This window comes from Chenopodium album, chromosome 9 (genome assembly GCF_948465745.1).
Source record: "Chenopodium album chromosome 9, dcCheAlbu1.1, whole genome shotgun sequence".
Classification (NCBI taxonomy): Eukaryota; Viridiplantae; Streptophyta; class Magnoliopsida; order Caryophyllales; family Amaranthaceae; genus Chenopodium; species Chenopodium album.
In genome coordinates this window covers 9,899,432-9,913,724 of record NC_137842.1, presented here as the reverse complement: position 1 = coordinate 9,913,724, position 14,293 = coordinate 9,899,432, and the positions used below count along the sequence as shown (strand labels likewise).

At 34.7% G+C, this 14,293-nt stretch overlaps 1 protein-coding gene across 1 annotated transcript; it reads right to left on the bottom strand.

Moving 5' to 3' along the window:
* Window positions 1–5,839: 5,839 nt before the first annotated feature.
* LOC145558378 (homeobox-leucine zipper protein REVOLUTA-like) lies at window positions 5,840–13,444 on the bottom strand. Its single transcript, XM_081619605.1, has 18 exons — window positions 12,583–13,444; window positions 12,287–12,446; window positions 11,550–11,635; window positions 11,363–11,453; window positions 11,147–11,242; window positions 10,929–11,042; window positions 10,759–10,842; window positions 10,141–10,287; window positions 9,980–10,054; window positions 9,701–9,807; window positions 9,289–9,472; window positions 8,664–8,852; window positions 8,384–8,464; window positions 7,818–7,952; window positions 6,918–7,237; window positions 6,698–6,803; window positions 6,272–6,421; window positions 5,840–6,193 (listed from the first exon to the last, which is right to left on the bottom strand). The coding sequence occupies exons 1-18, from the start codon at window positions 12,852–12,854 to the stop codon at window positions 6,044–6,046; spliced, it is 2,547 nt and encodes an 848-aa protein (XP_081475731.1). The 5' UTR covers window positions 12,855–13,444; the 3' UTR covers window positions 5,840–6,043.
* Window positions 13,445–14,293: the final 849 nt, after the last annotated feature.

Below are 14,293 nucleotides of genomic sequence, written 5' to 3'. Positions count from 1 at the left end.
CCCAATCCGCCGCCCAGCCCAGCGAGTCCGTGTCCAATAGAAAAAGCCTGCGCCCAACATAAAGAAGCCCATCATTTTTTTTTTGTTTTCACCATTCAATTTTGATGTTCTCTTTTTGTACCTCTAAATTCTTTAAAAACCTAAATTAAAACTTTCAACAGCTATTTTTTATTTTTCTCTCTCCTCTTTTTTTTTTTTTCTTTTTTTAAAAAAAATTATTTTTGCTTCCCTCATTAACAATTTTGATTCTCCTTTTTTTTTTTTTTTACCTCTAAATTACTACTCAAGCTCTAAAGATTTCAACATTGGGAAAACTCTACTTTCTCTATCCACTTTAATATAAACTTTCTTGTATTTTGTTAAAAAAAAATAATAAATGAAGATTTGTTGTTTTTTTTTTTTTTGAGCTTTTTGACTAATTTTGGTGAATTGTGCAATAAAATTAGCAAATATGATGCTAATCGTCCATATCCATTACATTCATATTTTGTTAATATATTTCTTGTTTGATGTTCATATACGTTGCCTTTTATGTCCATATATATGTGTTGTATGAAGTAATAATTTGTGTATAAATTTTATCAAGTATTTTGGTATAAAATAATAATTTATTTAGATGTTGTGTATTTCCTTCTTTTGTTGTTTAATATTTAATTATAGACCAACTACTGAACACCTTCAAGAAACTTCTGAACACCTTTAAGAAACTTCTGAACATCTCCCAGAAACTTCTGATAAGACACCAAAAGCAACACAAAAGCCCCCATAAACTTCTGATAAACCCCTAGAATTTTCTAATAAGCCACCAAAAACACTAAACCAACCTCAAAAACCTCTAAACCCCTACAAAAACTTCTGAACCCCAATTACAAACCACTGAACACCCTTCAAAAACATTTTAACTACCTTCAAAAACTTGTGATCTGACTACCTACAAAAACTTCAGAATTTCAATTAAAAAACCACTAAACACCCTTCAAAAGCATTTTAACCACCTTTAAAAACCTCTGAACCCCAACCACAAACCATTGAACACCCTACCAAAACCCCTCAACCCCCTACAAAAACTTCTGAAACCTAACCACAAACTACAAACCACTGAACACCCTACAAACACTTTAGAACCCCAACTATGAGCCACTGAACACCCTACAAAAACCTCTGAACCCTCTACGAAAACTTCTGAAACCCAACCACGAACCACTAAATACCCTACAAAAACCTCTAAACCCTCTACAAAATTTTTTAACCACAAACCACTGAACACCCTACAAAAACCTCTGAACCCCCTACAAAAACCTCTGAACCCCAACCACAAACCACTGAACACCCTACAAAAACCTCTGAACCCCCTACAAAAACTTCTGAACCCCAACCACAAACCACTGAACACCCTACAAAAACCTCTGAACCCCCTACAAAAACTTCTGAACCCCAACCACAAACCACTGAACACCCTACAAAAACCTCTGAACCCCCTACAAAAACTTCTGAACCCCAACCACAAACCACTGAACACCCTACAAAAACCTCTGAACCCCCTACAAAAACTTTTGAACCCCAGCTACAAACCACTAAACACCCTACAAAAACATCTGAACCCCAACCACAAACCACTGAACACCATACAAAATATCCTGAACCCCAACCACAAACCACTAAACACCCTACAAAAACCTCTGAATCCCTTATAGAAACTTCTGAACCCCAACCACAAAACACAGAACACCCTACAAAAACCTCTGAACCCCCTACAAAAACTTTTGAACCCCAACTATAAACCACTAAACACCCTACAAAAACTTTTAAACCCCAACCACAAACCACTAAACACCTACAAAATATTACCCCAACCACAAACCTCTAAACACCCTACAAAAAGCTTTGAATCCCTTATAAAAACTTCTGAACCCCAACTATAAACCTTGAACACCCTACAAAAACATTCGAACCCCTACAAAAACTTCTGAACCCCAACCACAAACCACTGAACATCATTCAAAAACTTCTGCACTTGAAGACACTACTCAGAATGCTGCTCAGCTTTCAAACTTTCCTTATAAACAACTTCATACGTTCTAACTGCAATAAACAAACACAGTTCATAATAACCATTACTGAAGTTCAAAAATAAAACAACAAAGTTCAAATACGGGAAAAAAAAAGAAATTATAATCAAATATCAAAATCAAGTTCAGAAATCATATGAACCAAATGTTCAGAATCCTATAAAACAAAATTCATGATAGTTTAATCAACAAGTGATCAAATTCATCACAAATTAATAAAATAGAATGAGAAATCAAAATCTCATTACAAATTCCAACAGCTTATTTAAAATTGATAATCGTTTGATTAGTTCATCAATTAGTCAATTAAATTATATGAAATTACAAATAATTAAATCTTATAATTACGCCATCAAAATCATATTAAACTTAAACATAATGCATCTATAGTATAATCAACAAGTAATCAAATTCATCGCAAATTAATAAAAATACAATGAAAAATCAAAATCTAATCTCAAATTTCAGCAACTTAACCAATTGAATTATATGAAATTACAAATAATTAAATCGAATAATTATACGATGAGTTCGAATCAACAATTGCTCAAAAACATTAATAGAATCTATAGCAAATGTAAAATAAAAAAATAGCATTAACAACAAAAACATAATCAGCTAAAATTAGCAATTGAAATAAGAAATCAATACAGGAATTAATCCCATGGAAATTGCATTGTCGAGAACTTTAGATCTAGAAATTAAATCCATGGAAATAAACAGTAGCAATGAACAAATTCAAGCAAAACAGAGGAATTAACAATGGAAACAAAGAGAGAAAAATAGAGGAGAACGAAAATTGAGGAGAGAGAAATTATGTATGATGATTAAAAAAATCAGAAAAGTTAAAGAAGAAGAGAATTGAAGAGAAGAAATTGAGAAATAAGGATATAATATAAAAATGAAAGAAGGCGTGAAATAGAAAGGGGAAGAACACTGAGATTTGATAGAAGAAAGTTACAGCTAGCAAGCTATGCTTGTAGTAAGATAAGAGGATCCACGGATCTAAGTCTGGTTCACATCCACTGCCATCCTTAGTTGTAAATAATACTTGATCTGTTTCTTTATAATTGCAACACTTTTCTAAAAATGGAAATATCACAATAGTTGCAATACACTAAAAGGATGGTTTTTATGGTGAATATTTGTACTATTATTTTTATTTAAAGCCCCACTTGACTATACTCCTAACAACCTCTCAATCCCAATTTAAGTGTATTATATCATGTGATGTTCACTATTCTTAAATACCGTGATGAAGTGTGTATCTCACTATTGGGTACTTAATGCACGCAATAGCAACATGTGCCCTAACTCAAAAAAAAAAAAAAAAAAAAAAAAAAAAAAAAAAAAAAAAAACCTACCATGAAAGTTTAATCACATTGAGCAAGCTTACTTTTCTAGTTAAGATGATGTGTTTAATGATTTAATAGACCGCTTTCAAAACTTCAAGACCGAACTAGTTTAATTGAATATATACTATATGCATACTCGAATTATTATTTATAATTGGTATTTTGATCATGCCATTTGATATGACGAATGTGTTTAGTGATTTTGAATCCATAAGAATTTTTATTTTCAAAAGGGTCATTGTTTAAAACCTTGAATAGATTGGGATAGAAAACCTTTTATATACACTTGGGTGTACATAAACACATAATTAAGGTTTGAGAAATACAATTGTTAAATAAATTAGAATCTTGATAGTTGATATTAATAACATTCTTTCACGATTATTGCTATACATTACGTAGTGGTGTCTTATTTATTTTTTATTATTATTATTTTTTTGTAATTGAAAATTTCAAGGAGGCAGCTTTTAGAGGCTTGATTAGAGGATTTTCAAATGGTAAGATGTCCTACCATTGTTAAAATTATGGCTCTCCCATTGAATACACGTAAGTTGAGATATACTCCCTCTGTCATACAATACAAAACTTGAATTCTTTTTTGGGTAAACTAAAATGCAAAGCTTATTTTTATTTAAAGGTCCACATGCAAATATGTACTCTCAATCATTAATTTTAAAGAACTTACAATCTCTTTAATTTTGTGAAAAAACTCAAATAAGCTTTGTATTGAGTGATGAATGGGTATTAGTTATAACTCTTAGGGGTGTATTTGATTGGTATGAAAATTGGGAATGGAATGGAATGGAAATAAGTAAGGTAAAGGAAAGGAATCATTTAACAGTTACTTTTTTATTTGTTTGGTCTAAACATAGAAGAGAATCGCTTAAACGTAATAATCTTTATTTTTGTTTGAGGAGGGTAAGAGTGTTTGTTACCTTTACTTTTAGAGAGGTAACAAATGGGTGGAAAACTAGAAACCATTACACGTAATTGTTACCCGAGTCTTCTAATCAAACACTTGATAACGATAATGGTTTAATTGAATCTGTTTCCAAATCTAAAGTCTAAACATGTCCTTACCAAACATGATGCATAAGGGTCCTGGTTCCCATGATTTTGACCACGTACACTTGGTCATGATTATTATTGGTTAAGTTTCATAAGAAAAGGGGATACAAGTTATGACCCCAAGGATGCTGTTGCACACTCCTCCATATCTCATACGATTTCCCACATAAATGTAAAGTGACATTTCATGGAAGGTACTATTAAAGCTTAAATGCAAACACCTCACTTTTTTTACCTAGTTGGCTAATTTTTACTAGCCAACCCAAAACTACAAGTTACCCTTTGTATATAAAGCCAAAGCCATGACATACAACTCTATTGGGCGTTTGACAGTTTGACTAGACAAATTAATTCTATAATATGATATTAAATTTTATACTACATTACACAAGAAACGACCAACATTTTGTAACGCCAAAAAACATCCCAAAACTAGCAAATAGTTGATTGCATAGTCTATGCACACTGGCCACCACTGCATCATGCATACACTTAATGTGGGATTGACCAGTCCTTCAGAGCTGCATTTTCTTCGTTGCATGCATACCTCAAATTTAATGCTAATTTTTTCACAAAAACATGAATTTTGAAACTAAAAATAAACATAAAAAATCAAAATCAAAAATGTAAATTTAATGCTAACTGCACAAAATCAAACATCTTTTAATGGGTTTACTGCTGTCCAATTACCAAGGACAATTTCTTCTCTATAATATTTCGAATTACTTAATTTGCTCTTTATTTTTATCTTATAATGGTAAGGGTAGAAAGAGAGCATTAAAAGTGAAAGCTACATGTCCTAAGAGATTTTTGTTTTGAACTGGGGAAAGATTTAACAATTCAATGGTGTAACTTAATAAGCTGATAAAAAAAGTTTAATTTTTACCCCTTTGTCAATTGATTTAGCTACTCTCTCTGGCCGAAAAGGAATATCAATCTTAACCGTATGTATAAATTCAAACTTTACAAAAGTTAGACCACCAATTTCTAAAAAAACGGAGGGAGTAATTTTTATTGTAACACGCATGGATCAAAATGATAGGCCAAAGTGTCTTGAACGCCGCAAAAAATTAAATTCATTAGTAGCATAGTACACATCTAAGTAATTAACAATAACTTAATTAAAATAAAAACTAGCTACTTTTGCTGCATAACTTAATGTATAATATGGGTGTTATCTCCACTAAATATTGAATGGATACCATAACAAAGTGGAAAAGCAACATCCAATTAGTGGGAGTAGGCAGTTATCCAACCATTGACAATAAGCTCAAGATGTTAGTGATCATCCTCTGTATCCTGCTTGCATTGCCAGAAAATTTCTTGACCAATTTCTTGCAACTAAAATTTGACTGAATTTCGCAATTAAATAAATTAATAAAATGCAGCTCTGGTGTAATAAATATTACAAAAAATTCCTTTTTTCCCTGGATTTCTACACAACTGACCCGCCTTAATTTATCAAACACCCTTCCTCTTTTTAACCTGTTGTTAGAAAGAAACAACCGAGGATGAGATGGATTAAATTAAACAAGTTGCCTATATTACAGTTCACACAAAAGACCAGTTCACAAAAGTGAAGGCAAGACAGTGGACTGTAGTCTCGTCTGCAGCAAAGACTTTCCATGCAATTGCTTGTTCATAAGAAACATTACGGCCCATGGTTGACGTGCAAACTCCACCAGGTAAGCAAGCATAACCCTGAAAGAAACGGAATTTTAAGAATCCATACATGGCATGAGAAATACACCAACAATCAATAGCAGTTCATTAGTATACCAATTGCATTATCTTTGGAAAGTCGGAGCATAATGATTTCCGGCCTGATTCATCAAATATTTTATCTAGGGTAACATCTTGTAGTGCAACCAAAGTTGTTTCCAGCATATCAAGCCCTGCTTGGTTTGCGAAGATGAGAACTGGGAGGGACTGCAAAGCAGAGGAACAACGGGATTACTGGTGGTTGACAGAATTGTTTTAACAAAATCAAACTATTATGTAAAACCCCTAATTATACGGTTAATTTAGGCTTCATAAGAGTTTACAATGGCAATTTGTTTTTCTAATTGAATCAATTGCCATAATGGTCAATCCATTCAGCGATGAAAAGGGATGCCACAAAAGGAGCTGGATTAAAACAATGCAATAACAATATGATTAAATAAAAAACTTCGTATGTATTATCCAATTGCATTGTCACCATACCTTCAACGAGCAGCACACGATAGCATCCTGGTGATGCCAAAGATGCTTCAACACTGTGTCATCACCAGCAGACGAAGTCCTAAGCAATTCTGTTCCCATATGATAACTGCAGAGAAGAGAAGACCGCCATTTGATGATATTTATTTTTCTTTTACTCGTATGTATACACAAATGCCTTAAAGACCTTCCCCACTAGCACAGGATGCAAAAATTGACATACCTGTAACTTTGACAAATCCAATGAGCCAAAGTAAGTGCCTCTGGAGAGCCTGGAGATAATTTCGGACCCACTGTCGGATTTGCTCCTGAAGGAGATATTGCCATGGCAACCCTTTGCACGGAAGATATAACAGTACGAACATATTGGCGAGCCATTGTAGCAACATTTTCTTGGAGGCTTATCTCAAATGGGAATTGGAAGGCAATGGTCAACACAGAACGAGTGCTGCCAGAAGAAGTTGCATCAGCAGCTCCATTGTTGGTTGATGGACCCACTTCGAGACTTGAAGTAAGGTCAAGCGTCCGATTTATTGCAGTTTCCTAGATGTCATATAGAGAAACAGAAATTCAGTTTCCTAGATGTCATAGAGAAACAGAAATTCCATGATTATTTCATGAGAGTACCATTCAAATTGCATCTGGGAAAGGTGAAAATTGAGGTCACATTATATTTCTGGATATGCAAGCTAGCCCTCATTAAAAAAAATGAGGGGAAGGGGTACTTGAAACAGTTTTCAAATACCAAATTTGAAACATTGGCCATGACGAGCATATAAGATGTTCTCTATAGTTCTCAAATAGATAGTAAATAGTTCAGCCAGCATTAACAACTTTATCAATTGAGGGTATGAAGATAATTGATAGATGTAAGTTATAAAATGCCAAGTTCCATAGAAGGACATTTAAATACAAGCTGTAGAATTAGCCTCAACCAAGTTAAGTGTTCCTTCAGAAGGGAGTGTTGGGTAAAAGAGAAGAGAAGAGCATAATGTCTATCTTGCAGGATAACCCTAAATAACAACATAGGACTTAGCTGAATCAATAGTGTTAAAGAAAGTTTATTTCAGCAAGCACTGCAAAGTGTGGCAATGTCCAGTGCAGTAAGACATAATTCACTTACTGGTTTTGAATCCAACGGAATAATACGGAATCCAGAAGGAAGCAAGGGAGCATCATCTGGAAACATTTCATCAATTGGCGCAAAAACAAGTTCAGAACAAGCTCCAACTGCATTCTCATCTATTCCACTGCATATCTGCTACCAAAAAAAATCAATTAGTTCCAGAATCTGAGCAAAATGATGGAGGTTAAAGCACTTATACATCACATAAGACCGTAACGGCAGTACAGAGAGCAATACAATGGAGCAAAAGTAACAAACTAGGCAAAGGACTTCATAAATAAACAATCAGGATACCACAGAATAAAGTTCAGGATTAGGAAATTGTGTCAAATTAAACACCAGAAAAAAGTCCTATCTTCAAAAATTGCTCCAAGATACTGAAGATAAATTATAGCGGTGTTGAAAAGCTTGAATCAATCGGTAACAAATTGATAGATATTAAATAGGAGAATGATTTTCCAAGCAATTGAACTTCTCAAAGCTTCCAATTACTTTGACATACCAAGTACTTCGACCTTACTAGAGTATTGAAAGTCACGAGTGACTGAGATTCTAAACAATACCTGTAACAGATGGATGTCTCTGGAGATATAAGCATCTTCTGGAGTAAGAGAATGACCTTCCAACCGAATAACCTCCAGCATCTGCCATGCAGACAACAGATAGAATGAATTATAGAAAATAATTTGGATAAATGAGAAGGACAATCAACTGCTGACACATTCACCACTCACTAGTCACTACAGTAAAATGCATCAACTAAAAGATTTTTAAGTATTATTCATGAGCAAGAATGGCTGACATGATAGAATAGTCCAACTCTCAAAATTAAAATCAACATACTTCTTCATTCTCAATTGTGTGTCCAAGAGGCATGATAATTTGACTTCCAGTAAACCTTGTGGCCCTCATCCCAGGAAAAGCATAGGCATTTGACTTCAAAGCTGCTGCAGAATACGCATCAACACTAAAATCAGCCCACTCTGACCGATGCTCTCTCAAAAATCGAACCAGCACTGCAGGAGGCACATTCTGCAAAGACATGTTCATAACATGAAAACCCACAACTCCTAAACCAGAAACAGTAACAGATCATTGGCTAAAATGCTCAAAACAAAATTGGCATTCCCACTGCCCATGTTTCACTTTAAAGTCAAGAAGCTACCATAGATCAGACTAATTCATAGAACTAGCATATAATAATACAACTGAGCTAGACATATATTGCATTTATATAGCTTTTCTGAAGGAGCTTTGGCATTTTGTGAAACACAGATTCAAATATGACTTCCACTAGACAAAGGGTTTGTAGGAAGAAAAGTAATAGTGGGAATTTAACCATGGTACGATAAATCTTTATCTACACGAGAAACAGTGTAATTCCAGAGTAAAAGGGGCAGAAGTGTGCAAACTGCAAAGTCATTAACATGGCAGAATTCAAGTTATTAGATGATCAGGATATTGTTACCTGGAGTAGCATAGATGCCTTTGCACATAGAACACCACCAACCATAGGAAGTGAGCTTGCAGCATTCAAAGTGGCCATAAAAGTCTTGGCAGAATTACAGGCAATTATGACATCTTCAGCACCATCACAAGTCAGCAATGTCCAACCATCATCAGGGAACCCATTGATAGCATCATTAAAACCTCTGGAGCAAACCAATAAACACAAGTTTTAAAATTTTAAAAAAATAGAAAAAAAAAAAACTGATCCCAGATATAAGAAACAGCAGAAGCAAAGCAGCTATGTGTCATACATGTGTCCATCACTTTCACTTGCGCAATTGCGAAGAACCAAGTTCTACACATATAACAGCCACCGCAAAGGCAATATGCTTTGCAAAAGAAGACAACATATCTTAGTGCTAGAGATATACCTGCTCAATCTCTGACTAAAAGTCCGTAAAACAGCTGGTTGCCTACCCAAACTATATACCACCTCCCCACTTGTCTCTTGTGCAATTTGTCGGATGTAGCGTAAAGCCTTTGTCAAGAGGGAAAAAACTAGTCAGAATAGGTCACAGCATGATACACTAAATTATTGCTTATTGATCTCATTTGATGCCATTAGTAGAAACATGTCACTGGTACCTTTCCTCTCCATCAAGATCAAAAAGTACCGTACTAATATAAAAATAAATTATAAATTAACTTACTGCTATAGTCATTTTCTGGGCCACAACTTTTGATGATTGATATAATGGCCGCAGCACCTCTGGTACACTCCATGCCTACAAATATGATAGATAAGCTTTTTTTTACCAAAGCACTAGAAAACAACTTAGCCGTTGAATGGCACACAAATGACACAACATACCTCAAGATTAAGGTGGTCTACTATATGGATGATTGAACCACCACCGTCGCATGGCCTAATAAGATAGCCACTAGGAAGCATATCAGCTCTTATAAATTGAGGAGCAGCAGTATTTGGTCCAGAACCCGATAGAGATCTCTCACAAACCTTAATGCATTACAAGGAAACAGCATCAGCTAAGGTCCTCCTGGTTAAGAATAATACACTACAAAGTACATAAACCCATGATGACTGCACCTCACTTCAGCCCACATATTAAACAATGAATTTGAGTGGTCAATAATTACTAGCAAGCAGAAGACAATATATAGTGAGTACTGCAGAATAACCCAGGCATATCCCTTTGCCTTGTTACACACCACTAAAACATATTCTTACCCAGTATTCACATATAACATTTGAGATGTCCATATGTGCAGTTACCTTTCCTAATATTAGTAATGGTTTATGATTGGACTTCCCGGTATTGGGAACAATGTTAAAATATCCTAGCTATTCAAGTCATATCATAACTATGAGGAGTTGGGACAGTGTGAAATGTGCAACTGTTCTAATAAAAAGAAATATAAAACAGCAATCACAAATGGCACAAAAAGGTACAGCCTAGGATGTACATACCACGACACTGCCATTTTCTAAAGTTGTGGTATACCGCAGAGTCCAAAAATCACGTGCAGGAGCCAAAGTAGTTGGGGCATATATCTGAAATAACCAAGTTTAGCAACCCATGAGGAAAAACAAATCTAAAAGCAGACAGATTTATAGTCTGAACACATTTTTTATCAAACCTGTGTATATATAAGTTCAATTGTTCCTCCATTTCCAGCAGGAAACATAGTGAATACTTCAAGGCTCCGGCAGTCCCGGAACCATGATGGACGATCTTTAAGGATCTCTGCAATCTGGAAAACGGTTTAAACATTAGAATAATCTTAATTATGTTGCTAACACCCTGCGAATGAACAGGGTAATGTAAAAAAATATCAAATGTGTTTTATCAACTTACCTTAGTGGGCTCTAAACTAACAAGACCGCAGGCTCGAGCTGCCACTCCACTACAACGATGTGAAATGGCAAAGATCCCAACCGAATCCGGACCAGGCTGCAATAGTTAGCAAGCAAATTGCTTAGATTACAATGTATAAATGGTAGAAGATTATGGGCTAAGTCATCAATTTAATTCCTAATTTACAATTAATCTAGTCAGATAAGAATTTCAGACCTTCATCCCAGGCATCTGAACCCAATCAACAGCAGTCCCAGTTGCCTTAGAAAGGAACTCTGCCAATGTCTCCTCCGCAATAGACAGGAGTCTGTCAACAAACACAAAAAGGGAACATGTATTATAATAATGAAACATTACACTCATTAAGGCATAAAATTGGATCAAAATGCCCTTAAATCCTTACCCAGCAGGGTTATTGGTGTCTCTAAGATTATGCTGAGGAGTGGTGACCACAGACTCACAGCTTCCATCAGTGGTCGCAGTTGGTGCCTGAAAAAAGTATCATTGAATACATCAAATTCTGCTAAAAAAATCATTGACCGCGTTCAAAAATAACAAATTCCATCTGAAATAACCCTGCACCCTGAAATTACCAAACACAACTAGCATAATTGAACCACTACTGAATTAATATTTTATCCCAGAAGCGCGATAAGACTGTTTGGAAAATGGCACTATATAGGAACAATTAACCATAACCCCACATTGGATGTCTAAAAGTACAATAGATACATTGAAAGCAAGTAACAAATTTAGATAAGATTTTATTAGCAATTTTGAGTCTATTTTTTATTTTGAACATATTTTTCCTTAAAAATAAAAGGTTTAAAAACACAAAAAAAAAAATGTTCTACATTCAAACATAATTCCAAATTAAAATTAGACCAAATATATCAAATTTAACCAATAGAATTAATGCAAAACAGAAATCTCGCCCACTTCAATTTTTTTAAATAGATAGAATCATAGAAGTATATTTCTAGTCAAAATTCCAACCATAAATAAGCTTTATTATCCAGATCAATTACAAAAAATATGTACAATAATGATAACAAGATCTAAATTACAGCATTTATTTTACAGCCAATTAATTAAAAGTGGAATACATAAAAATAAGTAAAAGAAAAGAAAAGAACATACAGTATGAAGTTGTTGGCGCATAAACCCATTTTCACACACCAACTGAGAAACCTGCTTCTGCAACCGATCATTCTCTTCCATCAACAATTTATTCATAGCTGATAACTTCCTGTTCACCGTCTGTAACCTCGACGACTCTTTCCTCTGTTTCTCCCTACATCTATTCGCCACGAAAACAAAAACAAAATTTGTTCTTCATAAATGATTTCATCTTTCAATTCAGAAGAAAAAAAACCCGATAACAAAACAACGAAACCATATAAAGAAAAAGCAATCAGGCAATTGATCGAGATTACCTTCGATTCTGAAACCAAACTTTGATCTGTTTAGGCTCGATGTTGGACAGGATAGGACACTCCCGAATCAGCTGTTGACGCCGTAACGAGCTGGGTTTTGGACACTCGGCGTAAACTCTCTCTAAAGCGTCTACTTGCTCAGCTGTGTATCTGACATACTTTCCGGCATCAGCCGATGAAGCAGCTGCTGCTGCCGCCGCCGCCATGTGTTTACTCATTCCGCTACTTCCTCCACTTCCACTGCTGCTCTCTCGGTGCGCAACCATCGCCATTTTCTCTCTCCTCTCTCTTCTTCGTTCTTCCTTCCTTCCTTTTTCTTGCTCAATTTCAGAGAGAGGGGAGACCAACAACCACAAAACTTATATCTGACCTAAGAATCAGTACTTGTTCTTACGTAATTTGATAAAATGTAGTATTATTTTAGTACAAACACGGGTTTAACTAGATCACAGTACAAGATTACTGTTCCCCTGTTCGTGATCTACAAATAAAAAATAAAAATTAGTGAAAATTATAGCAATAATTTAGAAGAAAAAATGGTTGTTTAAAATGGAATTTAGTTTTGATTTCTGGGGTGTGTGTAAAATAGAGTCTGGGTTGAAGAAGATGAAGAGGCATTTAGTGAAGAGGGGAAGAGAGAGAAAGAAGAACCCTAAAAGAGGAGAGAGAAAGAACATCCATGGAAGTAAGAAAATGAAGAAGAGTGATGAGTCATATCTGGAAAAGGAAAGGGGAAAGAGGAAGAAGGGAGGAGAGAGAAAGAAGAGAGAGAAAGGGAGTGAGTGGGAGGGAACAGTGACAGAGTGAGTGGGTAGGAGAGAGAGAGGGGGAGGGTGAAAAAGGAGGAGAGAGAAATGAAAAAAATGGTGTTTGTTGTTGTTTTTTTAATAATTTAATTAAAAATGTAAAATTGGGGTGTTCATATTTCATGTCATTAGGCTCGTATCTCGATGAAGCCTGGGCCCCTTGCCTTTCCGTTTCATTCCTTTTACGGTTTTTTTATTCCTTCTTATAAACTTTGTTCTTTCTCATGTGATTTTGTTACCATTACACCCACTGTTTCGTTTCTACTCCTTTCCTTCTTATTTTTACTGGTCACGTTTTTCTTATACCTTTAAAACGGTAATTATAATTACATTCGTTTCAATTTCGCTTACATATTTTGATTATCATCCATATTTACGGTAAGGGTTGTTTTGATTTATTGAAATGAGTGGAACAAAATTAAACTGGACTGATTTGAGCTGAATTAAACTGAACTGAATATTTTATGAGAAGAAAATTAGAAACAGAAATGAATATTTTATGAGAGAAGAAATTTAGGAATTAAATTGAACTGATTTGATTGGAGTTGAACTGAACAGATTTGAAGAACTGAAAATAAGATGAATAGAACAGGCCCTAAGTCTATAAGTTATCTTGACTTTATTTTGTAGTTTAATTCATCTCAACATTCATTTTTCATGTATCAAATCTTTACTCCCTCCGTTTTTTTTATATGCATCACTTGCATTTACACGGAGTTTTAGGAAAGTTATTTGCTTCAATATTATATTGTGCAAGTGAGGCAAGTGGATGATTAATTTATTTTGATAAAAGTACAATGTGGGTCATGAAATAGATAGTATGTGAGAGAGAATGATTTATTTAATAATTTAAGTGGGGACCATGAAAGAGAGTGAAATGATAAAATATTTTGAGTGGGGTATTT

Excerpts from the sequence above, each read along its gene's own strand:
- LOC145558378 (XM_081619605.1), bottom strand. The coding sequence starts at position 12,854 with ATGGCGATGGTTGCGCACCGAGAGAGCAGCAGTGGAAGTGGAGGAAGT. Across the intron at positions 11,243-11,362 it reads TTCAGATGCCTGGGATGAAG|CCTGGTCCGGATTCGGTTGG; the intron begins GTCTGAAATTCT and ends TAACTATTGCAG. Across the intron at positions 8,853-9,288 it reads AGGCATCTATGCTACTCCAG|AATGTGCCTCCTGCAGTGCT; the intron begins GTAACAATATCC and ends ATGTCTTTGCAG.